General features: G+C 39.1%; 1 protein-coding gene across 1 annotated transcript in view; it reads right to left on the bottom strand.

The window, feature by feature from the left end:
* The window catches only part of TOP1 (DNA topoisomerase I), a 68,628-nt gene that overhangs the window by 32,831 nt on the left and 9,015 nt on the right, over positions 1-26,782 (bottom strand). Inside the window, exon 3 of the mRNA XM_062589302.1 lies at positions 3,740-3,842. Within this exon, the coding sequence (XP_062445286.1) occupies positions 3,740-3,842 (103 nt within the window). The remainder of the gene's footprint in view (positions 1-3,739; positions 3,843-26,782) is intronic.

Below are 26,782 nucleotides of genomic sequence, written 5' to 3'. Positions count from 1 at the left end.
TTTTTTTTTTCCCTGCAGCTCAGACGCTTGTCACATTGACAACATGGATCAGTGCTGCAAAAGCAACACAGGAGGAACAAGCATCTTTACTCCCATTCACTGTCACAGCCATTTCTGTGCTCTTCAGTCTACTGGTAGCCCACACTGCGTGGCCCAAGACACTTGGTAGAAGACAGTAATTTCTGCTAACACTTTGAAACCAATCTCTAACAGTATTGGCTTCAGAGGGCCTGCTATTTCACTCTTATGTGGCCACCTTGTTTGAAATGTTCACCTTCCACAGATCAAAAAATTTATTGCCACATCAAATTTGTTTCATTTTATTCTTTTAACTACCAGCATTTATATTTAATGGGTGTATATTACATTTTTTTGAGGTCAGGAAGTAAAGGAGTGAGAAAAGGAATAAAAGACAACATTTGGCCATTTTTTTGTGTGATGTGGATTTATTCTTTGGTATGGATTTTACCAAGTAGTCTTTACATTTTCCTTCTTTGAGGGGGATGACAAAGAAAGATCTGAGGCATACAAGTGTCACTCTCTCCTATTTTACTACAGCTGTAAATGGGTGGTTAGAATACAGAAGTGTCATCTTGTGAGTAGGAGAGATAAGAAAGCAAGAAGCAAAATCAAGAAGCTCTACAAAGCAGTCCACACACTCCTGCCACATGAAATTAAGATTATCTATTTTAGGTATTTCTGAGACTTCTCTTGGCAGTTTAGATCCTTCCTTCAAAGTCTATATAGAGGAAACATTCTCCTGCCTGGGAGTTTTTCTGCCTTCTTGACACAGGTTTTATTTTAAAAGCCTCGTTTAAGTACAGAATAGAAGATGAAGTTGTCAAACTATCGCAGACAGGAATGATCTGCTTCAAACACAGCCAGGCAATGCTATTAACTGTGCACAATGTGCACTGCTATGCTGCACTTCTTTGAATGCGATAAGGAGACGCACACTCTGCATAGTATGTTATGCAGGTACAAACCCAAGTTTCAAAGACAATGATGGCTTGAGCTTCCCAATAAAGTAAAATTCACCCTCTGACAACTATACAATCTGGAGCACATCTTTTTCAAGAATAAAGAAACTTTTCTGAAGTACAGAATAAAATTTTCTGAAGATTTATATGCAATTCCAGTAATTAATCTGAGGTAATTCTTTAAAGGATTCAGTTTCAATTTTAATAACTGGCAACAGACTTGATGCATTCTTCCCTGACCCACTTTTTGTTTTAATCCTTAAAGTTTCATATTAAGCTGAAACTCATATGAAAATACATTTTCAGTCAAAACAGCACTTCTCGTGCTTCTCATCAGAGATTTTTACTTCACCTTCCACCCTCAATCCATGTTGAAAAGCCTGCCTATCTGCTTCTTAAGACAACTGTTGATTAAATCGAGTCCTTATAGGAACGATTTACGTTTATGAAATTACGTGGATGACTTAAAGGATTTAAGGAAGAAAGTTGAAGCTTCAACTACAAAGTCAATTATTTTTAAAAGGTTTGTTTTAGAAGTCAAGTGGATTTTACACAGCAAGCAGCTATGTACCCTGTGTGCGACTGAGCATGGATAGGGCTGTGCAGATTCTGGAGTACTCCTGAAGGATTAACCAACCAAAACATTGCCTCCACATGCACATGTAGGTGAATATTACCTTCCCTAGAATATCAGCTTCAAGGCTGGATCCCGTGATTCAGAAGCCTGATTTGCTCATTTTGAAGGCAGCACTTTTGAATGGCAGAAAACACATTAAAGTTTAAGCTGTGCACTCAAACTGGAGAAGTGAAGACCCACCTCAAATAGACGCCAAAGAGCATGCCAATATCACAATCTTTTGCCGGAACAAGCCCTGGACAAAATCCCTGCATGCTCATACACTCAGTCACACCATCCACACATACATTCTGTTATAGGACTCAAAGACGCAGTATATTATGCCCAGAGGGCAGATGAGCACTAACAGATAAATGAAAATGGCTGGAGGCTTTAGGCACAATGCCCAAATGCGATACCTTTCCTACAGGGATTTTAAGGTAATGCTGTGGGGAGGAAGGAATTTCTTCAAGATTAAGAGCTATTACAAATCATCTCCTGGCAAAGCTACACCTCACAAAACAGTTTAGCCATTCTTATCTCCTTTCTATCTGTTACTATTTACGCTATCAGTTCTAAGCAGCTTCAAGTTACAAGTCATTATGAGTTGAGTGAAAAGTATTTCTTCCAGCTGAAAATATCCTGACCACTTCTACTCGCTACATGAACAGGGTCAAATCATTAACAGATTCTAGAATTTAAAGGTGGCTCTTACATTAATCCTTACAAAATGATGTGTTTTACTAAGATTGCAGAAGAACGTTTTTCAAGTGCAGCAATAGTGATTTGGAAATGCAAGACTTCAAGCGTTCACACTAAAACTGACCTTAAGATCCGCAAAATGAGAAACTGAAAATCAAGGCAATAGAGACATGAACAAAGAAAAACACACAACAATGTGTCTAAGGCATTTAGTCTTTGCTGTGGAAGCCAGTAAATGTTGCAAGTTATTTGGCCTATAATTTTTTCTCTCAATAGTTTAAAAAAAGAAGAAACATTATGAAACAGTAAGGTTGTGTAACTTCATAAAAGGTCACAGAATACTCAACTGAAGTGTGACCCTGATAACAGAAACCCACTGTCCAGCACAGACTCTCTCACTCAGTACTTTTTAATAGAAATAACTGTTAACACAAACTTCTTTATTTCCTTTTAGATTGTGTTACAATGGCTGCATGGCAATTATTTAACAACATCAGCTTGGCCATAGCATAAACACTCTGCCATTCCTGAGTCAGAACAATAACTCACCCTCCAGTAACTGAATTATGCAGATTTTACATTCAATGTAAACTGTAGCACTTGCTGATCATGAGTCACAACTAGAAAAACTCTCCTGAGCTCTGTCACAAATGCAACACGCTTATCCTGTGCTATACCATACCAAATCACTGAGGACAGACTTGCATATCCCAGCTTTTGCATTCAAAGCCTAGGTTAGGACATCAACTGGAGCATGGAATTCAACATCACCTTAAGAACCATTGGTCACCACGGAGGAAGTAAATGCTCATCTTCAGTGTGGATGCTATGTCAGGTGACTGATACGAAACATCTTCCCCAGGTAGTGGCAGTGTAGTATGTCATTCAAACTAGACAAACCGGCATGCAAATTCTTTCAAATTTACTATCTAATCCAGCAGTTGAGAGCAGTCCACAATGCTTGGCAAATGTAAAAAGGACTGTCTCGCAAAGCTGTCACCAGGATTCTGGGGGACCATCTTCCCAGACACCGCTTATCAGAAGGCTGAGCAGTCACATCAGGTCCATCTATGTTGAAACTGTGGAGTTTACTCCAACACTCAAGATAGCTCCACATCTATTTCAAACATAATCAGAACTACACATGAGAGATTACCAACAAAACTGATCAATCTTCATGCAGATGAGGTTAAACACCTTCAATGGCACTAAACTACAATAATCTCTTATACATTAGTATTGACTCACTTTTGCAACATACGTGGCTTCAGCTACCTGGAGAAATGCATGCAATTACAAAAGTTAGGCTTAAAGCACCTACACTGATATAAAGTGCACTCAAAATGTAGCAATTCTACCCTCATTTATTATCATGGTAATTTTTATAAGGCTGCATGAGCAACAGTGTTTTAGCCTACATGGACTTCAACTTTTTCCTCACCTATTACTGTGCTTGGACTTTTCCCGGTCTTTTTCCTTGTCCTTCTTGTGCTCTTTGTGCCGGTGTTCTCGGTCTTTGTGTTTATCTTTGTGTTTGTGAGAATCTGCAAGCAGAGAGGCAAAAAAAATTAAGAAATAAAGTTGGGAGAAAATTCCAGGCCTCCCTCATGAACTTCTGCATTTTCCCCACCCCATTGCAGTACTTTCCATAACGCTAAATTAGTAACCAAAAAAAAAAGAAAAAAAAAGAAAAAAAAAACTTTCAGTAGTCCTAAATGGACTCTCTGTTCCTGTGGGACAAGTTAACTGATTTTAGCAACAGCTGCTTTTATATGATCTTTAGTCCAACGATCTTTAAACACTCTACAGACCCTGAATAATTGCAATCCCTTTGTTAATTAGTAAGTATTGCTGTATCAAGTTCAACCTTATTTTGTAGATGGGAAAATTAGCTTTCCATATCTTTAAGTATTTAACATCAAATAGTAGATTATAAGGATACAGTAACAGAGAGTAAAGCTGAAATGTTAGGCCTGCTGGATTTTAAGATTTAGACTACTCTGCTTCCACAAGTGTCTAACCTAGACAAAGAAGTTTTAAGTTATCTTACACTTACCCACAGAGTGCATGGCATGAGAGGCCTATAGCAAGGAAAATAGGGTGTGGTGGGGAAAGAAAAAGTGGCAAGAGAAAGAAAAATGGGCTAGAAATTTCCTCCTCATGGTTCTCTGCTGCAGAGATGCTTATCTCTGCGATATCAGGTCTACTGAGAAATTACGCATGATAGCTCTCTGATGAATATGTGCTAGTGGAAAGCCACCTACAGAGGTTAGAATTGTCCAAATTAAGTCACATAAGAAATATGGGAGATAGTACTCAAGTGAATCTATAGGAATACAATGATTTAGTGCTTTTAATTTCTACTTCCAGAGAGTCGTTTTTCCCATTGTCAACACCAAATGCACAACAAACAACAAAGTCCTTTAAAGCACCAAAGGAAACAGAGATCCAGCACAGGAAAAACAACAATATAGTCTGAATTATAACTAAACATATTGAAGGACCGAAATGAGTTTGTAAATGTCCTTTATAGGTTGGTCAGGAAGAAGTTGAGGCTGAATTACCATACTAGGTCCACCTCAAAAGACACAATCATTTATGGGTCAAGGTAAATTCCTCTAATGCTGGGAAGTAAGTCTGCATGCCTGAAGAGTCTCCCATCTTTCTGGGTATGTGCTTCTCAACGCCCTAAAATTAAGTAGCTCTTCAGGAAACCTAAAAAACTATGCTGACTTTGGCAACTGCTTTCAGATAATAGGGTCAGCATTTCCACCAGAGATTCCTGGCTGTAAGGAACTAATGATTAATTAATTGCAAAGAAGTTACGCCTCTAAAACAGCTACTATCCCCACGCTAAGAATAGAAAACCACAACATAAGGTTTTTGTGTCTCTCATAGACAGGAAATGCATTGCAGAGTCAGAATCAGATCTCATCCTCCTGACTCTGAATCTTATGGTGCTTTCACCCCAAGTTCATTTTCTCTTTAACCGGCTCTTAAGTCCTCAAAACATTCAACCGGTTTTAGTGAAAACATACCGGCAGTCATACGTCCCTAGAATTTGATTTAAACTACTATTTTCTGTAACATCAGGTATTGTTTTGAGACACTTGCAACAGGACGTAGTAAAGCAACATATGAAAGTTGACATTCAATTTGCCTTCTGAATCTTTCCTTGATCCTCCCAAACTTCCTAGTGCTTTCACATATACAGCAGATATATTTAAAGAGCAAGATTGAGTTTCTAGATTTTGATATACTGGCAAGTGGCAGGATATGTGGGACATTTGGTACTGCAGCTTAAACCACCTAAGAATTGTCAAGTACCTAAACAGCAAAATCTTTCACAGCATGCTGGAGCTTTGCAGCAATCTCCTAGCAAACTGCGTGGGGACAGGACACCTACACTCTCTGAACTGCCAAAAAGCAATTTCTTGGTGCCCTTCTCCTTCCCACTAGGACAATACACATTTCACGGGCAGAAATGTTTTGGCAGCTTATGTCACTTACGATTCTTCAGTTCAGCCTGGAAGCTCAGACCACTTGGAAACTGCCTGGGTTTTAGTTCAGACAGTTTGCTCACTGATTCCTGAAGTACTGACTGATGAGAACAACCACCTATTTACACTTGATGAATAGGTGAATCACTAGAAAAACCATCATGCTATACATAGAGCAGTGTACACTCATTTTATAACATATTCAGTTTATAAGGAGGCACATACCAGCATGGAATCAATTTTTTTTCTATCAACCAATTGATGGAAAATGTGCGCAGCTGTGCTCAATGCTATTCTCTTTAGAGCTTAGAACAGCAAGATTATTTTCTGCAAAACACTGCAAAAAGGAAGTCTTTCACCTTCATTCCAGATTCTTTTCCAACCAACTCATGTGCTTTCCTGCTGAAACACACATTTGCTCTTTAGAAGTAGTTCCAGGGCTATACCCTGGGATCACTGGAGTCAGTCTTAGACATCTCCTCCAACCTCTGTACTCTGGTATTTTCAGGCAATGAGAGTCTGGTAGAACTGTAAAAAGGTGCCTGACCAGTGAAACTAGTTCTGTGTAGTGACATTTGCCTTCCCTTCGCTTTGCTACATACTAAAGGATTTATAGCAAGAAGGCCTTTCACAGAGTATTTTGGTTAAAAGGCAGGCAGAAGCAGCTGGAGGTTGTTCAACTATTTTTTTAAAGCAGATGGAGAAAGTGGCAGGAGAGCTTTACCCACAGCACAGTTAAGACTGGAAAGGTACTTGCCTCTGAACATATTGGGAAACATTTGCAAATTCAGTATTTCCATGCAGGTGGGTACACTACCTCTCAGACTTACCTCCCAGGAATTCAGTTACTCTAGAATATTTGCCTAGTATTCAGAATCAATGGTGTTCCTTTCCGACACAATGTCATGAGGTAGGTTAAGAAAGAGAACTTCAAAGGGGTTTATTAAACAGTCTTCAGCTAACATGTACATGCCATCACAAGGCATTAGAGCTCTTGGTGTCCTTTATTTTTTTTTCTTCTTCTTTTTGAGGGAGGAAGTGAAAGTAGTACCACAAACTAAACAGTTAAAAAGGAGGACACAGTATTTTTTTTTTCTTTTGGCCTTATCACAGGACAATGCTTTTCTGCCAAATTGACTTTATCTAAGAGCCATCTCCATCACCATCTCCAACTCAAGCAGAAAGGCAACAATAACCGAGTTGGGAAGGAAAAGTTTTTGTTTTTTTTTTCCTGAATTGAGATGAAAACTTTTTTTTTTTTTTTTGGGGGGGGGGGGGGAGTATTATGGGCCACCTCCCAGTGAATCTCATTGACTCAAAAGCAATCAAGGGAAGTGTTCATGACTCTGTACCTTCTTTAATCTATTTAGTGCATTTATTTTTATTTCAGTTTCCAGTAACACTCTCCCAGCTTACAATTGATTAACAGTTTACTAGATCCAGCCTCACACGAGCTCCAGAAGAGTCACATGCAGCATCACACAGATTTGTTTTCCTTTTATGCCTTCACTTAAGTCTGCTCTCTAATGTTAAACAAGAAGATAAATACTACTACTTCACCAGAAGTATTTATTGGTAGAGTCCATTCTCTACTGTTAGCAAAGCTGAGACCCAAAAAACTAGTACGATATTTAAAGGATTTCAGAAATCAAAGAGTCTCTCCCTAGCATCAAGGTTAAACTAGGGACAGGGGTTATGCTCGCTGGGCAAGGATCCATTACCCCGAAGGCTCTCCCTTTAGTATCTGCTAACCCAAACACAGCTTTTGGCACCTCTTCTGTTCTAGAAAACTTGACAGTCCTGGCACTCGATCTCTGCCTGTTAATGCTGAGCCTGGTACGCCTCCAAAAGATTACTGCAGTCCCCATACTATTCCTGCTATTGCCTCCGTACCTCCAACAACCACGAGCAGCTCTGAGTTCTTGTCTGTTGATTCATGCTTTTACCCCCGCTTAATTAAAAGGACGCCTGATTTAAGAATGGGAAGTCCTAAGCACTTTTGGTCTGTGGCCCTGCTTTGCCCCCACTGCTTAAGGCTCTGGGGAAAGGCTGAGTCATAACCCTATTTGCAATATGTGCATGCATGTATTACTGGAACAGTGAAATTTTACTTATTATCCAGGAACAGAGCTGTAAAAGGTTGGGCATGGTTTTGACTACAGCATGACAAGAACAGAGATGAAGACAAGACAAGCCTCCTCCAGCAGGCGGTCTGTAGCTGGAGATACCAGAGCACCAACTGACAGAAAAGGCAAACAGTCCCCTCAGATAATCAGGCACCTGGCTACCAGAACGAATGGCCTGGTTACAAAAGCAAGTTCTGGGAGACTGTACTGTTTTAATCCATATTAGATGAACTCATTTACCTTTGAAACCCTCTGAACACTCTCTCCTCCATCTCCAAGAAACAGGGTATGTATGGACTACAACCAAGGGAAACAGGGCCACTGCTTAAGTTAATATTTCAGTTTTTCACGCCAGCTTTTCTAGTTCAACCCTAAAACTGCACACGGAGGCATGAATTCTTATATATCCAGTCAGTGCAGCTATTAGTCTTATCTGGGCAAATCCTGCTGGCACACGACACAGAATCATACAGACTCCATTTTACTCCATTCACACTTCTCACTTCTTTTTAATCCCACTTCCATTTTACCCCGTTTTCTTTAAATAAATTTAGAAGTCTTTTTAAGTACTAAGAAAAGAATAAGAGCAACAACCTGACCCTTCTCACTTCTTCTAAATTAAGTGAGAGAGCCAGCAAATTAACATTTGGCAACTGCAATTTCTAGTCAACAGTAGCTTTTTCAGCTATACCTATTAGCCTTCCATATTCACTGTCCTGTGCTCACCTCTTTAAGTTTTCGTGGGCAAATTTGAATATCTCATTAACCTGCTTGCAGAAAGGTTTCTGTTAATAGTCTTTGTTCTTTCGAAATGTTTTAGCAAGTTCTGGAAATAACAACGTCAAAGATTTTCCCTTTGGTTCCAGCAGCACCCCCAAATGTTGCAGTGTGATTAGACAGCCTAGAAATACCACAACGTGCAGTTATTTTAACTGTTTTTCACTTGCAGTTTTGTACAGTGATGTCAGAAACTTGGCGAATTAGCTTACATTCACATCCTCCAGAGCAGGTGTTTGACTGATTAGAAACTAATCCCAAATTCAAAGTTAGTCGTCATCTTCTGCTAACTTTTCTGCTAAACATACTTTAAAACAGTTAATTTTACATATAAGCCTCTCCCCTCTGTACATCTTTTCTTTAGATTATGGTAAACTGCCCCTCTTTCTAAATGACAAAATTATGTCAAATAAAGGAGAGATTAATTTTATTTGATTAGAATTGTTAGGTTTGGAGCACTTCAAAAAAAGTCACATGCATATTTTCTGAGATCATTAAATAGTATATTTCTCATTACTGGCGGGGGGGGGACATACCTGATTGATATTCGGAGTTACAAAGAAGCCTTAGATAAAAATGTTACAGGGCTCAATTATATTAAATCAGTTTTGTAAAGTGTGATGCACTGTGTTAACTTCATACTGACAAAAAAAAAAAAGAATTAAACAGGAGTCAGTACTCAAGTAACTCACTGGTATCAGTTATCAAATCCACTCAAATGACACCCTCTAGGAATGGCTAGAAAAGAGCTTCTCAGACTAAAAACAGCTCAGATGATGAAGAAAGAGGAGAGAAGTTTCCATCTCTCAGAAAGAAGTTAAAAAGAACAGTATCAGAGAGAAGCCCCAAGGAAAAGGGGATGGATCCAGAAAAGCAGTCCTCTAAGTAAGTGCTCCCCAAAAGATAGCCAGGAGCTTGAGCATTAGATTAGATATTTAACATGACATATTTTAAAATAAATAATTTTAAACAAGTTAGAGTACTACAAGGTCTTAGAAAGAGTAAGGAAAGGCTTGTGCCAAGTTAAACGAAAAATGAACTGATAAAAAGACAGAGGAGAGGGCAATCCCGTGACACCAAGGGCTCACCAGGTAGAACACCCTGGACAAATATCAGCCAGGCCCCCTGGCAGGGCAGGGATGCTGTGATCCAGCTGCAGAGCCTGGTCAGGAGACACACACCCAGCTGGCAACTGGGGCAGCCGTGGGGAAAGGAGGTTTTGGTGGGTTTGAAACTGTTCCGGAGAAGGATTACAAAATATTTGAGTGAACAAGATCAAAAAGTTGTCCAAGGGAGATCAAAAGTAAGTTAGAAATTAGTTAGAAATGAAGAATTTTGCCCTAATTTGATCTTATGAAAACCTGGCCAGGGGTCTGGGCCAGGGTAGGGAGAAAGGGAAGGAGATACTAAGTGGAAGTGGTGTGAACAGAATGGCATTCAGTTTGGAAGCAGCTTGTGGCTTCCCTGACAGGTTGTCATGTGGACACTAGCACTTCAGGCCTTCCCAAAAGCCTTCTGCATCCAGAAGAGCAGCCATATTTTCATTAAACGAAGATGTTTAATAAAAACCTGGAAAGAGGTGTAAGTGCTTATTTCACTTTATTTATAAAAGAGAAGCTGCCATTCCTTTCTGCAAAAGGAAAGGCACAATAAAAACTCAGACCCTCATACAGAAGGCATATTTTGCTGTCAAGAGTGCTCTGGGCTGGAAAGGCACACTAGGATTTTATTACCCTTTACGCTAGCAGCAACACCTCACCACAAGCTATTAGAAAACTAAAGTAACTTCTTCTGGCCATAGACCAAAGCTCCACAAATGGATGGTTTATTGCTACTGCAGGGAACAGGTTATTCCCCTGTACCCATCTCCTTATCCACTATATGTAAAACAAATACCCAGTGTGAAAAAGAGAAGTTTTAAGTGTCAACTAAAAGCTTTGCTACATTCAGGTCCAGAAGTGCAATTTAGTTTTACTATCTTGAGCCTTGGGGCTGAAATTTGTGCACAAATCTTAAGGACACAGACAGTGGGAAAAATTTATCACATTAACGGCTAGGAAAAATATTTTAACTGCTTGTTACTCCTCTACCACCCTTCCTGCTTTAGCTGAGGACCTGAAACTTCTGTCTCAGGTTAAGTTCAACACCCTGATATTTCTTACAAGTGAAGCATACAAGCTTTCAAGACATGAAGATTATCAGTCTTTATGAACATGAGGCTCTTTCTATTACCAGAACATTCACCCAGCTTGAACTGAAGGCACAAGCATGAAATCCTTTACAATCAGGATAGAAGACATTAGATATATAAACTAGTGGGATGACTGCATGCATGTGTCACTTCAGCCGCCCTCTGGAAAGGAGAGGAAAGTTTGGCTATTTTGAACAGCATCTTAGAGAAGATTTCTTTAGTTCCACTGCTAACTTATGCAGCTGAACGGGAGATAATCGGAGAACACCTGACAGCTGGTCAAATTCAAAATCTTCTCATGGGCTTCGTATCACTCGAGAAATGGTGAGTCCCTTCTAAACTGAAATACCATACCACCCGAGTGCTAGTCTATTTACTGTACAACCACAGCATTTATAATCACTATCTGGGCTGATTATTTCCTCATCTGATGTGATGCAAAAAATATGTGAAACAAAAAGATTGTGTGATCTAAATGAAACATTTTAAAATGTTGTTGTTCTTCCCTTCCCTCACAGGCACTTCTCAAAAGTTACCTTCTTAAAACTGCACATGATCTAGAAAAGACTTGATTTTAAGCCTCCAACTGGCAAAGTTTGTTACAATTTATTTTGCCAATTTAGAGTAATTTAGTACTTCAGAATCCTAAAACAGAGCTTTAATTCCTTAAATATTCAGTATAAAGAGGCTATTATGAGAATTATCAAGGTTCAGTTCCTGAAAGGATACCTAGAAGGGCCATGAACATCCAAACGTATGAATGCAGTTCAAGTATCTAAAATACTTGAAATTCTGCCACAGATAATTTTGCCTCAGGCATCCAATCAAAATGATTTACTGTTGAACTGAGTTTTATAATACATAGCTTATGTCAGCAAGAAGAAAGATCGTAACATCGAGCAGTTATCTGTGACCTTTATTATGAAAGGTGACTCAGTTACCAGATTAGCTAGATTGGTAACTGCAATCCCATGTGTAAAAGGGTTGTTTTTTGTAGAAGTTCTTGTCAGCTTATAAACTGTACATTTGAGAAAGTAATTACTGCGTGGAGGTGCAAAAATGCAGTTGCAGACTCCATACAGCTCAGAAGACCAACTATGTGGAGAAAGTGGAACAGTCTGGAGCACAGGGGATTAAGATCCTCATCATTAGATCAATTTTGACTGAAGTCACCTGAATTTACATGTTTTAATATAACAAATTTAAAGATGTGTACAATAATCCCATCCAAACAATTTGGAATTGGTTTAAATTTTTATAAGATACTTGCATCCCTGTTGTAGGAACTAATAGTATGATCATGGTATTCTACTAATCAATTGCAGTGCATCTGGACTTTGCTTAAATATTACCATCGCTGAAGCTCAGAAAAGGAGGAAAAACTACTGGACAGAAAACAATTGCATCTAAGTATCAGAGGTAACACCTTTCACAGTAACACAGGGTGGACTGAAAGAAAACAGAAGGTGGAGGTGCAAAAGAAAGTAGAAAATACTTTTATGCAAACAGAAATGTCAAAAATGGAAACATACACCCAGAAGGCATTGTTGAGAAAGAAGAGAGGGTGGTATCCTGGATGATACTCTGGAGCACAAAACCATAATCTAAAATAAACTTCCCTTGTGAAACTGGATGAGTCACTTTTTGGCCCAGTAGACCTCTTCATGCAACTACAGACTACGCGTAAGACCTATTTATCTGGAAAGGCATTGCAAGTCTGTTTACCGTGCCATTCTATTTTTTCAATAACTGACTGCAAAATATTCAGAATCCTGAAATGAAAATTATGAAAGTAACAAGATTATGATTTGAATCACCATCTGCCGTTACCTAAATCAGAATAATCTGGACAGGAAGAGAGAATCCACAATGTCATCTACTCTAAGAGAAGCGCAGAGTTTGGGGAAACAATGCTTCCTAAGCAAGAGATTCAATAAAAGAAATGGGACTCGAGCTTTCAGAGGGTCTCAGGAAAGAAAACTACAATTACACTGAAACAAGTCTGCAGGGCTTTCACTTGCTCATTTAGAGTGTCATGCATAATGAGGTTACCTTTTAAAAGCCACCCTTTGCCAGTGTTCAAAGGCATCTCTGACAAAACCCTGCTACAGATCCTTTTTGGTCTGCAATATATATATTTTTAATACGCCTGTACCTGTACTACAGACTGAAACAGCCTGGTCTCAGTTACACAGATAACTATATCCAAATCCCATGACATCCCCGATGTCAAATGCAAACAAAGTCACAGTGCAATTACAAAATTATTTTACCTCAGGTGCATCACTGGGTCAGGTGCAACAGTTCAGGGAGGCTAATGGTTTCTTAACAGTGCTTAAGAAAAATCTATTGCTTCCTTCCATAAACCAGAATAAGACCCAAGTTTTATACTTTGCAGCAAAACAATGCAATTAATTCTGACTAAGCGCAAGGAGAATACCCAAAGCAGGTTTTAGTTTTGAAGCTTCAGATCCTGTCATTCATTCTCCAATTATAGAGTGGAGCAGGAATTATAGAGAAAAAGGAAGCGGAAAAAAAGAACAAAAGCTTCATGAAAAAGGAGTGTGGAAAAGGACAGCAGAATAATCAGTGTTTTATCTTTCTTAAAGAAGCAACTTTAACAATAAAGCAAGACTCCTTTAGAATGCATTCTTCCCTTTTCAAGAGTCCAAGTAAAGAAATGTATCATCATAGACTAGGTCTCAGTTAACCTATTTTCCAGGCTACACTTACTCAGGATGCAAGAATCTTTTGACTTTACTTTTCATTCGATGAAGGTGGCTGAAGAGCAACCAACCAGGCTAAGCCAGAACAGTGGGACCAAATGACACAACATAGCATCCAATTCTTCCCTCCTAAAGCCTGAAAACAAGAGTGTCTTCCACAGAAAAAGTGAAGTTAATGACCTTACAACCCCTCTCCACATTTCAATTACTTGAAGCAAAAGATGCTCACAGGGACAGATATTATGGCTTTTTCCTTAAAAGGACTGTGCTAGGAAACTTGGCTTCAGTAACCAGACAGACCCCCTTCGTTGCTGCATTCTTTGTTAATCTTGTAATCCCAAAGCCCCGTATTCTTTACTGCAGAACAACAGAGGGGAAGGAAAAAACCTGTGGAATGACTTGGAGAGGAATCTAAATAGAGGCCAGCCCTCCTCTGACATTTAGAATAGTTCCTGTGAGTTTCCTGACAAGTTCCACTTTCTCTTCAGCAGAGTTCTGTTATGCAAGCAAGGATCTACCACAGCATTTTAAAATACAAAGTTTACAAAACAAGATTAACGCACCTTCTGCTCCACCGAAACCCCAGGGCAACTTCAATCTAAGGAAGAAAGGTAAACAATGTGACAGAACTGCTAACAGTGAGAGAGAGCACGGTGGGCACGAGACCAGCTCTGCAAGCCAAGCTCTACACTCATTTATCCTTTCCAAACTTTAGGGCTTATCATGGACTGATTTAGGAGGCCATGAGGAAAAAAAAACAGTAACAAAACAAGCAAACAAACAAAAGAAAAACAACAAACAAACAAATCCAAAACCACCATAGACTGATGGTCCCCATCTTGCATGACTGAAGCCTCCAGGACATAAATGGCTGAAGTTAACCTGAAGCAAATGCCATTGCTGGCATTTATCACCCTAAATCAATCTACAGAAATTAGGCAGATAAGCAAGACATGCTGTGAGAGCCTGTTCCGAAATGGAAGGACTGATATTATTCAGTGCACTTGTTTTGAGCCCTTGTTCAAATTTCTTTCAGCCACACTGGACTAGTCAGTTATTTTCTATGCACATCATTTTTTTTCTTCCATTAGAGAGGTACCAAATATTCTCAATATGGGTAAATTAATGCTTAATTAATTGAGATAGCTAGGTGGTGTAAAGGGATGCTGACATACGGAAAGCCCCTACATTGCAAGCATTGTAGCAAAGTATATAGCAAAACAATTGAGAGAGAAGACAGCAGCAGCAACTGCAATGAGCAGTAAGCACATTTTACTTGGTTTCTTTTAAAAGATGGGCTTATTCAGATATGCCTATTCCACAGCTTATCTTTGTCATTGCTTAGCAAATACATAAAATCACTGTTGCACTAGAAGACTTTACATAAGGGATAAGACTGGGGAAGCCTTATAAAGCATGAAAATACATGCTTGATCAGTACAGAAAGGCTAAATTAATAGCTGCTTCTTACGCATGCCAAAGGGCTTCCAACTGAGAGGCAACAATGAAATTTCCACCCAGTATTTGCATTCAAAAATGAAAAAAATCCAATGTGAACAGAAACATGTGTTTCCAGGGATTCCCAAGATGTAAAACATTCTTCTGTAATTGCATACATAAGAGCCAGCGAATGAAACCCATTAGTATATTCTCATTAACCAAGCAGAATAAAACAGAACAGCAAGTTAAAACTTTATGGAAAGTGGCAGCATTAGTGTATAACTTAAAACGCTGTTGGCATCAAGGAGAGTTAAGTCATGAGTAGTCTCTTAAGAAAACAAGATAGGAACGATCCTGTTCTTGTCCCTACTGACATTTATTCTCTTAAGGCTACATTAAACTATGAGTAGAACTATTTTTCATAGCCTCCTTCATTCCAAATTTGAATATCTTGAATACTAACACACTTTCTTCCCTTCCCTTACCGGGCTAGAAATAGCTTCAGCACTTTTTCCCCCTGTTCGGTTATGACTATGCACCCTCATGCATTCACAAAGTTATGCACTGCATGCATGCGCATCCTCAGGCAGCAAAACTGAAGATACAGATTTGTCTGATAGTTTCACAAGCCATTGCCCACCACAGACAGCTCTGCACAACAGAAGCCCAGGATTAGGCCAAGAACACTGTCTAGGGATAGCCCATTCAAGGAGTAGTATGGGACTTGGGACTCAGGACTCTTCTGGGATACTCTAGAAATAAAGCTGTATTGAAATCATGTGGAAGTTTAAATGGTGTATGCCTGCTTCCCTTCTCGCTGTTGTCATCTCCACCACTGTCTTGCTTTCAGTAAGCATTAAATTCCTTCTTCTCCCACTACAAACCAGCCCAGAATTACTTTTCAGGGTCAGCGAAAAGGTCCAAATAGATAGAAAAGTGGAAAGTTAGATAATTGTAGCAGCCAGTGGCCCATTACAAAGCCAACTTTGCCTGCACCTGAATATTGCAACCAGATACAAAATGCAAAACGTAAAAGCAATGAACAGCATCAAGCTCGAGCTTCATCGTCTCTTTTGTTTCAAAAGCCCTGCACTCATTACAAACAAATCTGTATTCCAAAGTTGCTAACAGACATATAATACAGGATAAACAGGGAGAAAGACTGGACCAGTCCAGCATTCAAGAGCATCGGAGTAGTGGAAAACTATGAAAGAAGGTAAAATTTAAGAGGATTCAGATAGATAATGCAGAGAGACCTATCTTATTTTTAGAGTTAAGAAGCAACAAACCTTCAGCACAAACCCAAGGTTTAGCACAGAATCTGCTGCACAGCACTTTGTCTGACACATTTGTCTCTCAATAAAAGACGAAGGGAGACATTAATTATGCACTGGACGTGAAGACAACAGGAACTGCCCAGGGTCACGCAAGGCACTCAGGAGCAAGAATCAGAGGCACTCTTGCCTCCACTCGCCTTCTGCCCTGGTTCTCCTGAAGGGCTCCACAGCACAGCAATTGCAACACTTACAGTCCTGTTTAGACTTCGGAGCAATCAGCCAACTGCATATGATAACATATCGCTTACTTCAACATAATCCAAAGCAAAATTGCTCAATTAACTCTTATTTTTCTGGTTCATAGAAGCCTTTTTCCTTCACAGATCTTGCTGAAGAATTTGAGCTGTGGAAGTTTTGGGGCAACAGATTGCTTTTCAACTCTCTCCTTCTCATGAAGGATGTGCATGTGGCCCAAAACACTTTTCCTCAGCTGCTGAGTGCAGTTATATCAGAGGCTTTCTTTTCCATTTCTCCTCTCTATGTCAGCTGTTCCACAGCCTCCTGGAGAAACAGGCACAGCTTCTCTTGAGACAAATTTCCGTGGCTCCTTCACATCTCAGCAAATCCCAGCTTAGAGGTGCAATGACTGCTCTCTCCTGTCTGCAGCATGTCACAAGCAGGTGGGCTGAATCAATTGCTGGAGGGTTTTGACAAAGGAGTGCTTGGGGAACAGCTCAGAGTTACTTCAGGAGACTAGGTCAAGAGCAAAGAAAATCCTTTGGTGCAATCTGTGACACATTCGCACTGCAGAGAACTTCGTGTACTGTACTCCCAGCGTAGCCTGAGTCACTGCCCCTAACAGAAGGTTCTGCTGCTGACTGCTCTTTATACCGTCATTAGAAAGGTGTGAACAACACAATTTGTGATACAAATTCAACAGCTGCTTATTGCACGCAGTAAAACTTCCATGACAGGTGAACCAGGAAAAGTACTGAGAAACAACCATAATTCCTAGCCCCGAAAGAACACGATGGAAACTTCTGTTGTATTAGAAAATAAGCAGGTTGATAGGATTTTGGGGCATAAGAAAAGTTTCAGTTCTAAAAAGTGCATTAGCCAGCAGAACGGCCGTACTGTCAGGAATGTTACACTGCAGTGGTGTCAATGAGAAAAATATTTTCACTTGCCAGCTGTGCACTAAGTTCTTGTAAATCACTATCACTTTTGGATTCACTAAGAAGTTGGTAAAGATTCCCCGAAATAAATCCTAACACTGTCCCACTGCAAGTGAGATTTCTGAACAGTAGCTCATACAGAGTCTGTATTCAAACCAACAGCACAAAAGGACAGGCCTGGCAGGAAAAAAAAAAAAAAAAAAAGACACACGCAATCACATTGAAATGCTTTTCCAACTGCAGCCAATGACTAAGACTCCTGTCAACAGTTAGGATCTCACATGCAGTTTATGCAGACGGGAGTAGTATGAGCTGTGTTTAGTGTCCTCAGAGGAGCCACTCTAATGGCATTCGCTCAAAAACTTTTATTAACTATCCCTTCATAACATACAACAGCTTTGGACAGTGCTCACCTCCTGCTTGCTGCACTCAGAGAAGACCTGAGGTGACAGCATGCTTGGGAATAACGTATGGTCTCCATAGTCCTCATTATTACGGCACAAATTCAGTCAACAAGGCAGGACAGACTTGGTACAGTCTTGAAATCACCTCTGCCAAACTGTACCACTGGTTCAAGTCCTCAAGTCAAACACTGCTGCTGCTTGTTTAGGATTATGCGTGCTAAGCTACACTGATGGGGGAAGAGCGGTCAAAGTTTTAGACAAAGTTTATTTTAGAAGACCAGACAGCTGTGTTATTTTATCATACAATTTGGTTCTTCACTGTTGAAGCAGCTCTTACTGACTCCAATTTCCCTATATACAAGCTTTTTCATTCAAGATCTTTTTTTCATCTACAACTATTTATTTCAAGTATGCAGGTACACCAGACGGATACAGACTGATTTCACCTTCTTTCACATGGCTGACCACTCACTCACAGTGGGCTAATTTTAGCAGTTGTTTGCAAATGTCTTATCACCAGAGAGCTTTGCCCCAATCTACTCTCAAGGTGAGGGAAGAAATGCAATTCTTACCTTCTTAAGGAGACAATGTTGCATATAATATACAGGAATAAACTTTTTTCCAGGCAAAATATGCCAGAAAGTAACCATAAGGTAGATGTTTTAGGGCAATTGAAACTTCTGCACTTCCTAGACTACTCGTGATGCTTCTGGAAGGAAGAAAAGGAGAATGTAAGAAGTATCTATCTCCTTTGCAGGGGCATAGGTCTTGTTAGCTTTAACAGTATACTTTAAAATGCATGATGCTACAATTACAATACTTAAATGGCTAATAGGTACAGCTCCTAGATAAGGTGCATCAATTCTACTAAAAGTCTTCAATATAAAACAGCAGGCAGGAAATGTTACTTTAAGTCACTGATTTTAATCTTGTTATGCATCTGTAATCTGTTTATTTTGTTAAATCCAGGTCAAGTCTACTAGCTGGCAACTATTAAATCACACTGAATACACATAATTGAATGCAAAATGCAACCTGTTTGCTGTTATGCAGGCTAGTGTGCTGTGTTTACCTGAATATGCATAATAAAATTCTAACTTCTTAAATTAAGAAAATCTCCACCCAATATACTACCTTTAAAAAAATTCAAAATCCTAATAATTTACATCTCTGAATGGAAACCAGAATCCTATTAAATACACAAGCCAAAGTTGTCAGATTCCCTCCAGATCCAAAACTCTTAATTCCCTCTGTTGAGACTTATGAAGGGGAGAAACAAATTTTCCTAATTTGTTTCATATCTAAAGCCTATAAGAAAAGGAAGGATCCTTGGAAAGGAAATTGAATCAATTGCTTCTGTTTACCTTCCCTCTTACCACTTTTAAGGGCAGCAGATCCTATCCTTTCTTTATCTATGCAGAAATAACTAAGTGCGAAAATTAGCTATTCCTCCCCTTCTCCAGCTTTCAGTTGGCTTCTCTATCATACACCCTAGACAAGCTATTTAAACTGAAGAGAATATACTGCAGGTGCAAAGAGTCATCAAAAGCTGGGTTATTATTGTATTTCAAACTCCAAATGCTTAACTAATGATTTCTATCATATTACAAATTTTACTTTATGACTATGGCAACACGACCACACTTTTTATTTGCTCTGAATATGAAGCTTAATATTATATAAATATTTTTAAGAGGTTGGTTGATGAGAAGGTTAGAAACATGCTCCTTTACCTACGAGCACTATAGATGCAACCCTATGGATTCAATAATCTTGTTATTCCTCTTTAATACAACTCAAAATAGAAAATAACTCCAAAGGAAATGTTAAAAAATATTTTTTTCCACCTACAAATTTCATGGCAGGAATTGGCAAGGAAAATAAGAGAAACACCTAACAGTCTTTAAAATCTGGTAATTGATTCCTGCATGATTCAAATGTAAGGCTAGGAAAAGCAATCCTTTTTAACAGCTTCTTGGCTGCCAGCTTTATGACATTAAGATAGATTTTTAAAAGTTTATTATTATTATTCCTATAAGAGTCAAAATTAAGTACATTCATATAATAAAAATTTAATATGAGTTTTACATTGAGCACTAACACCATCCTTAAAGCCACAGCCACTACAGCCAATTTAGTTGGTTTGCTCCAATGCAGATAGGCTAGAGAAGCATTTGTACATTTTTCTCCTATCCTTTCTTGCCACTGCATTTCAAGCCTGAGCTAGACAACACCACTTCTGGGGGTGAAAGCACCGTCCAGGGTCCTGGTAGCAGGAAGACAATACTCACAGTCTCCACAGTAAATTCTGCATTTATCTGAAACAGCAGAGAAGTTTCTGTCAACGGCCCCAGGGATTTCCAAATTTCCAATATCTGGATACACTCAACTTGTTTGGGTTAAGAATAGCATAACCGAAATTCATGTAAGGTTTAAGGTGTAGCATTTATTTTTGAACTTGGATCTATTTTACACTTAGCACATATCTTCCTGCAGTCTAGTTTGCAGCAGACCAGAAAAACCTCCCCATCTTCCTGTGATCATGACCGATCTGTGATCAGCTTTACTTGATACTATGAGATCTAAAAGGGCAGTGATATTGGAATACTGGAGTCTTAAGCTTTACTTAACGCTATCATCACCTATTAATAAAAGTTTGTGAGAAAGCACATGAGTAGACTAGTACCATAAGTAAGAAGGAAAGCATATAATCTATTCTGAGAATCAGTAAATGAAGTGAGATGCCTAATTTCACATTCTGTTCCCCAAATTAACAAGTTCAATGAATAGATCAAGATGCCCTTGGAGGAAGGAGATAAAGAAAAAAATGAAAGTTAAATGATAACCAGTCATAGAAGTAACATTTCACTTCCAGTGACCTTGTATTAAAAAAAAAAAAAAAAAAAATGGGGACAAGACTAAGTTAAACCTTAAGGTATGAAACAATTATGAAACAATTCAGTTGTCTCTGCTTGAGAGTGTGATCTATGACCAGAACAAACAAACCAACACTTATGCAGGTTTTCACAAGGGAATATATATCTTTATTTATTTAAATAAGTTACCTTGAGATAAAAATATAAAATGAGACACTTTTTGCCACTACCATCACTATAAAAACTACTGCAATCTTCTCTATTATCATTTTACAGCAAGACAGCTATCTTGATATAAAACCTGCACTTTTTACAGTAAGAGCAATAGCCGCAGACAAGCAAAGCAAGGAGACAGCGTTTGCTAACATCAAGCAGTAAGAAATCAAGTTCTCAGAAAAAGATAAGCCCACTACAGTGAAAAGAGAAAGTGTGCACTTCATGTCAAGTCAGCCCACATCTGTTCCATCAAGGAATGCTTCAGAAGTTGCTTTATGAACTACACACACATCCGACAAACAAAAATAAATTTGGTAATGATTAAATGCAAGACAAAACAGCCGTGGCCAACATGGAAGAAACATCACCTGATTCTCACTATACAAAGATCCCTGACAACCTGTTTCTGCATTGATAACATTCAGAAGTATCATTTTGCCTTAAGTAATTTGATTTGAATTTAATTCTCCACGTTACATAAAAATTTCATATCATAGGATTTAGGAAGTCACATGCTAGTAGCTAACAAAACAGTACAAACATTGCCTAATAACGTGCTATCCTGACATTTTAGATCAGGTGGGAAGAGGGGTTAAAAAGTTAAGAAATAGCTTAAGTGATGAAGAATTGAGTGTCACTGGCCAAGTTGAATTTCCTGACCAAATGACACTGACTTCAGAGCATGGAAATAAGAAGTCTACAAGATACCTAGAAATGTTACAAATTCTCATTCATTTATCAAACACTTCAGGAGTGCTTAGAGGAAAGCCCTTCTGAATACCTCTTCCAAAATGAAAGCTAGCAGAAAATTTATCTTCCTAGTCTTCAAAGACACTATGAAAAAAAAAAAAAAAAGCAAAAATCATTACACACCTTACACTTGTTTGTAGTCCACTAAGTTTTGTGATACTTTTTTGCTACATTGGGAAAGAACAACCAAAATGAGATTCTTTGACTGTATCCTCCAATTGAGTTAACTGCCAAAGACAAACTTCACAACTCTGAGACTAAACTGTTAATATACACAAAAAGGCACTATGAAATCTCAGTTCAGAAAAATCAAACAGCATATTTATTTCGGTTCCATTCAAAAAGTAAACACTTGCCATGTGCAAGTTAGCAGACTTCTTCCCCAAGATGTCTTCATAAAAACAAAACTCAAACTCATTGCCTTCTCAAATCACCAAGGCATCAATGTTACGCAAAGAGGACTGCTCTAACTATCAGCGAACAAGTTCCGTTTGGGCTTTTTAGGTCTTGTCACCTTGGATTAGAGCATGAAGCTCCTGCAATGGTGGGGGGGAGGAGAGAGGAACAGGACATGAGATGGGTATTCATAAGATGTGGGGAGCACAGAAACACAGGAACTTAAGTTAACAAATGAGGTTCACCTGTTTGGAGCGCTCTCATTCTTGTTACCTTAGGAAATACAGCTAGAGGGGACTCATTTCACAAAAGCAGTGTTCACAGCTTCTCCAGGAAGGGATCTATTCAAAACACACTCTTACAGAACTGTAACTTCAGTACACCAAGACCTTGTAAACCTCCTCCTGATCTTTCAGGAATGAATGTGGCCAGGGGATTAGCCTCTCTTCTCATTTTAACCAAGCACACATACGAGTTACAGGCAAAGCCAAGAACAGATCAATTCCTTAAAGATCCAAGCCACCTTCTGAACTAGCCATCCCTACTGTCAACACCAGATGTAAGCAGCTTGCTAAACTGCACATGGAACAGATCCAGACTGCACGCAAAGACAGTACTGGCAGCTCTTGAGAATCCGATAGATTTTTGCTCAAAGTCAAATATTGAACAGGACGCGTGCTTGAGAGTTGCCTATTCAGAAACAAAGAGAAAGACAGAATGCTTTAACTCAGGTCATGGTTCAACAATACATTCACTTTTTCTTTTTCCTCCCTCTCTCTACATAGACACATTCCCACTTCAGCAATGAGGGACAGGAGGACCGTAAGCTAATGGGACAAAAGCCTCAACAGAAGGGCTGGGGAGGAAGGGCAGACATGTCGCACAGGGAAGGCAAGTGCTGGGAAAAGTAGCAGATTGACAGCTTTGCCCCTCTATTTACAAAAGAAGAAACTGACCAATTCAAGTGCTCCTATCTTTTGCATAATATTAAATTTAAGAAATTACTGGGATAACCAGCTTATTGCTACCTGCCCTGTCTCCATCCACCACAAGAGAGGCTACAGTCTGGTCTACCAAACCACACCACACTGGGCTCTTCCAAGACCAGGCACTACCAATGAAAGGTGCCAAGTGTATAGCAGCAAGCAAGCCCTGAGTCATATCTTGTCTTTACATATAGACAGCTAGTATAGTTTAAAACCTGGAGATGTTTGCTTTAGGTACAGGTGGTGCTGAACAAGCTCATTCAATGATAAAAGAGAAAGATTAATTGTTTATGGCAGCTATCAACTCTAGAAAAAAACATTTTAAATTAGGAGACTGTAACTACTCATAAAAACAGGTATTTTAAGGACAGCTTGGTTATGCTTCCTTAATAAAATGCAGGCAACATACAGCTATAATACAATGACTCAGACAAGATACTAGCTTCTCAGAAAGGCTTCCTGGTTTTGGAGTAGAACATGGGAGGACATAAGAAATCAAAAAGGGAAAAAGCTCTTGAAAATGCACATAATCCACATTGATTAGCAAAGATATTCTGGACAGCTGGAGCAATATTTCAATCTCCTGGAGTAAGACAAAATAATCTAAGCACCTAAAGAGCTTCAGTATGACAGCTTGCAAGTATCAGAACTAAGAGCAGCAATATCTCAACTCTGATTTGTGCCTATGTTTCTTTGCTACAAAAACTAAAACAAGGTAACTTCTACCACAGAACTGTGCAGTCCTGCAGAAGTATCTAAGTTAGTTTTGCTAAAAACCATCCATCCTGAATTTGTAGCAATATAAATCTATTGCCTTTCGATCCAGCAATTTACACTTGTGTGCTGGAAAAGAATTTGCATCTCCTTTCTTCAACAGCCAGAAAATCCTCAAGTGTTTTGCCCTCTATTTCTAACGCGTACTAGTAATATTTCTGTCAGTCACCTTCAGTCAAAAACAGTGCTAAAAACTGTGCACTAGAGGGGAAACACAAGTAAGGAAAGCTTCCTCTTATCCCTACATAAGGGGGTCTACTGTTCACAAGAAGTGTTCCGATAGACATAACACATTTTAATAGCGTCAATGACATTCTCAGTCCTCAAAAGAGGAGCAGGCAGCTTTTTATTCCCCATCTGGTGGTCATTAACTCTAGAGTACAAACCTCAGAGTACATCATTAGTATTGCTCCATCCCTCCATTTCGTACACGCTGCCTGTGTTGTAATGAATCATACCCTCACATGGATCTCTCTGAAGAGCTCCTGCCTCCAGTTTCCCAAAAGGCTAGATTAAAACGGAGAGTGCTTGTCTAACTTGCTTCTTAAGCAAGTTAAAACTGGTACCTGCCCATCCCAGCTGTTTTATCTCTCCAATAATTGATCTTACTCATACACTTGCTAGGATTCTCAAAATTGCAGAAGGCGTAATATGCTCTGTCAATGCTCTTCCTATTGCTCAAGGCAAAGTTAGGAGACACTCAATTCGAAGTGGCACATATGGTGCAAGAGATTAGCCTGAAAAAAAACTTGACATCAGAGCCCTGTACACAGACCAGGAAGCTACTGCTCCATACAGTAAATTCAGCAGTTCCACTAATTGAAAAACACAACATGCAACATTTTGCTGTTTGAGACACAATTTACTACCACAGAAAAAGAGCAGGGTTCAGCTCCCGAGATGAGTCCTGCATTTAAGATAAAAAGTACAACATAAGCTAAAACTACACGAGCATTTTTCTTTGTGCTGGCCTGCCCTAAGCATTTCAGTCCCCAACTGGAGAGAAAATTAAAAATTGAAAATAAAAGTCCAAGTTGGAACTGGACCTTAGTCCTAACCAGACAGCTTTATATCTATTCCTGTGCTGGAAGAAGTCACTTCCTCCCACTCTGTTCTTGTTCTCTACCTCTGAGAAGAGCTTAATACTCCTGTCTCCCACCGTGTTGCCTATTTAGACAGCACGGCCTTTGGATAGGATAACAACGTATAGCATAAAGAACCTTAATCCCAGGCATAGCGTTCAGAAGTAATAGAATGTCCCTCCCCTGTGCTTCTTGCCCTCAGCTTCAAAAGATCTCGCTTCGTATTCAAACCTTCATCTTCCCATAGGCTGTCAAGCACGCAAAGCAATACAGAATGTGCTGACAGCCGGTAAGACAGCATCACACAAAACCAGAACATGGAATAAGGAATTGCCAACTCATTTAACTACTAATCACATCAGGAACAGAAAGAGCTCATCTCTGACTCGCATCTACTAGAAAACAGATCAAGGAACGTAGTACTCATATCTGATTATTGGGTGTCCAAACCACCTCAGGTCACAATCTGTGCAACAAGTATCCCCTGTCACCATTTACACTTTTCTCCTCACAAAACTCTGCACGGAAACCACAAAAATAGAATCCGCTCTCAGTTATGCTATCCAAACTTCAGTAACCTCTGCACTTCAGTTAACATCACGTTTCTCAGCTGTATCTCCCAACACTTAAAAATCCACAGTACACACTTACTGAAGATTAACTTGCTATATTTCAGAGGAATAAACAAGACTGCCCACTGTTTCCTCATACACTCTCCAAGTTTTTTTTTTTTTTTTTTTTTTTTTAAGACCACCTTAAACCACCTCTCTAAAACAAGAAACTGCAACCTCAGAGGAAGATGAGCAGCTGTTTCGACAAGTCTGGCCCTTGTTCAAATATTGCAATGTACGACGTGAGCAGTAAGGCACTGCCATCAATAAAAAGTTCAACTAAAGTACACCACCCTGGCTCTGAAATACAGGTCATCTTTCCCATGATACATACAAAGAAAAAATTAACAAGTTGCCATTCAAGTCAAAATGAAGTCAAATGAACTTCTACCTTTCAACAAGAAAAGTTGCAAATAAAGGAAGAAAATGGGTCCTCGCTAACACTCTGCAAGTTTATATGCTCATGCATCAGAAGCAGTGTTAGACCAGAAAAAGTAACAAATGTCAGAACAAATTAAAAAGCTATCTATGCTTAGGCATTACTCTATTCCCATTATTTTGTTGACTCTTTACCATAAAGCTGTCTCTCTTGTCTAGGTCTACCAGAAATTTTTTTTTTTTAATTATGAAATTATTGCACTTTAAGATTGCTGCACACTTCTTCCAGCTGCAAAATTACAGATACTTGGATGGAAACAAGACAATTTCCACATCCACATAGTTTACACTCATTAGTAGAAGAGGCCCAACACTTCTAAAGTTACAGAGCATTTGGAAAGCCCACTCCCGAGTAGCCAGAAAAACAGTGCCCATGCATAAGCCCAATGAGTTTTAGACAGGACAAGTCTTAGCCATGTTGATATGGGACCTCGTATTTCATTTCTTCCTATTGCTTATTTCATAACCAATACTGCATAATTCTCTGCCAGTAAGATCCCAGATATTTGCTGCAAAAATTAGTAAGATGCAGCAAATCAACAATCAGGACTTCAGAATGAGTAGCAAGTAGTAAAAGGAAGACACAAGATTTTATTTGTTTTCTTACTCTGTAAAAATTTTATAAAATAGTATTATAGGATAGTAAGGGACATTTTGAAGAAGTAGAACTATGTCTCAATTGAGGATGTAAGAGCATTTCTCCCATAAATGAAGATCTATCTGTTAAAATGATGTACAT

The sequence above is a fragment of the Rhea pennata genome, chromosome 16 (genome assembly GCF_028389875.1).
Source record: "Rhea pennata isolate bPtePen1 chromosome 16, bPtePen1.pri, whole genome shotgun sequence".
In the NCBI taxonomy this organism is placed as follows: domain Eukaryota; kingdom Metazoa; phylum Chordata; class Aves; order Rheiformes; family Rheidae; genus Rhea; species Rhea pennata.
The sequence above is the reverse complement of the archived record's forward strand: the minus strand, read 5'-3'. Positions and strand labels throughout refer to the sequence as shown.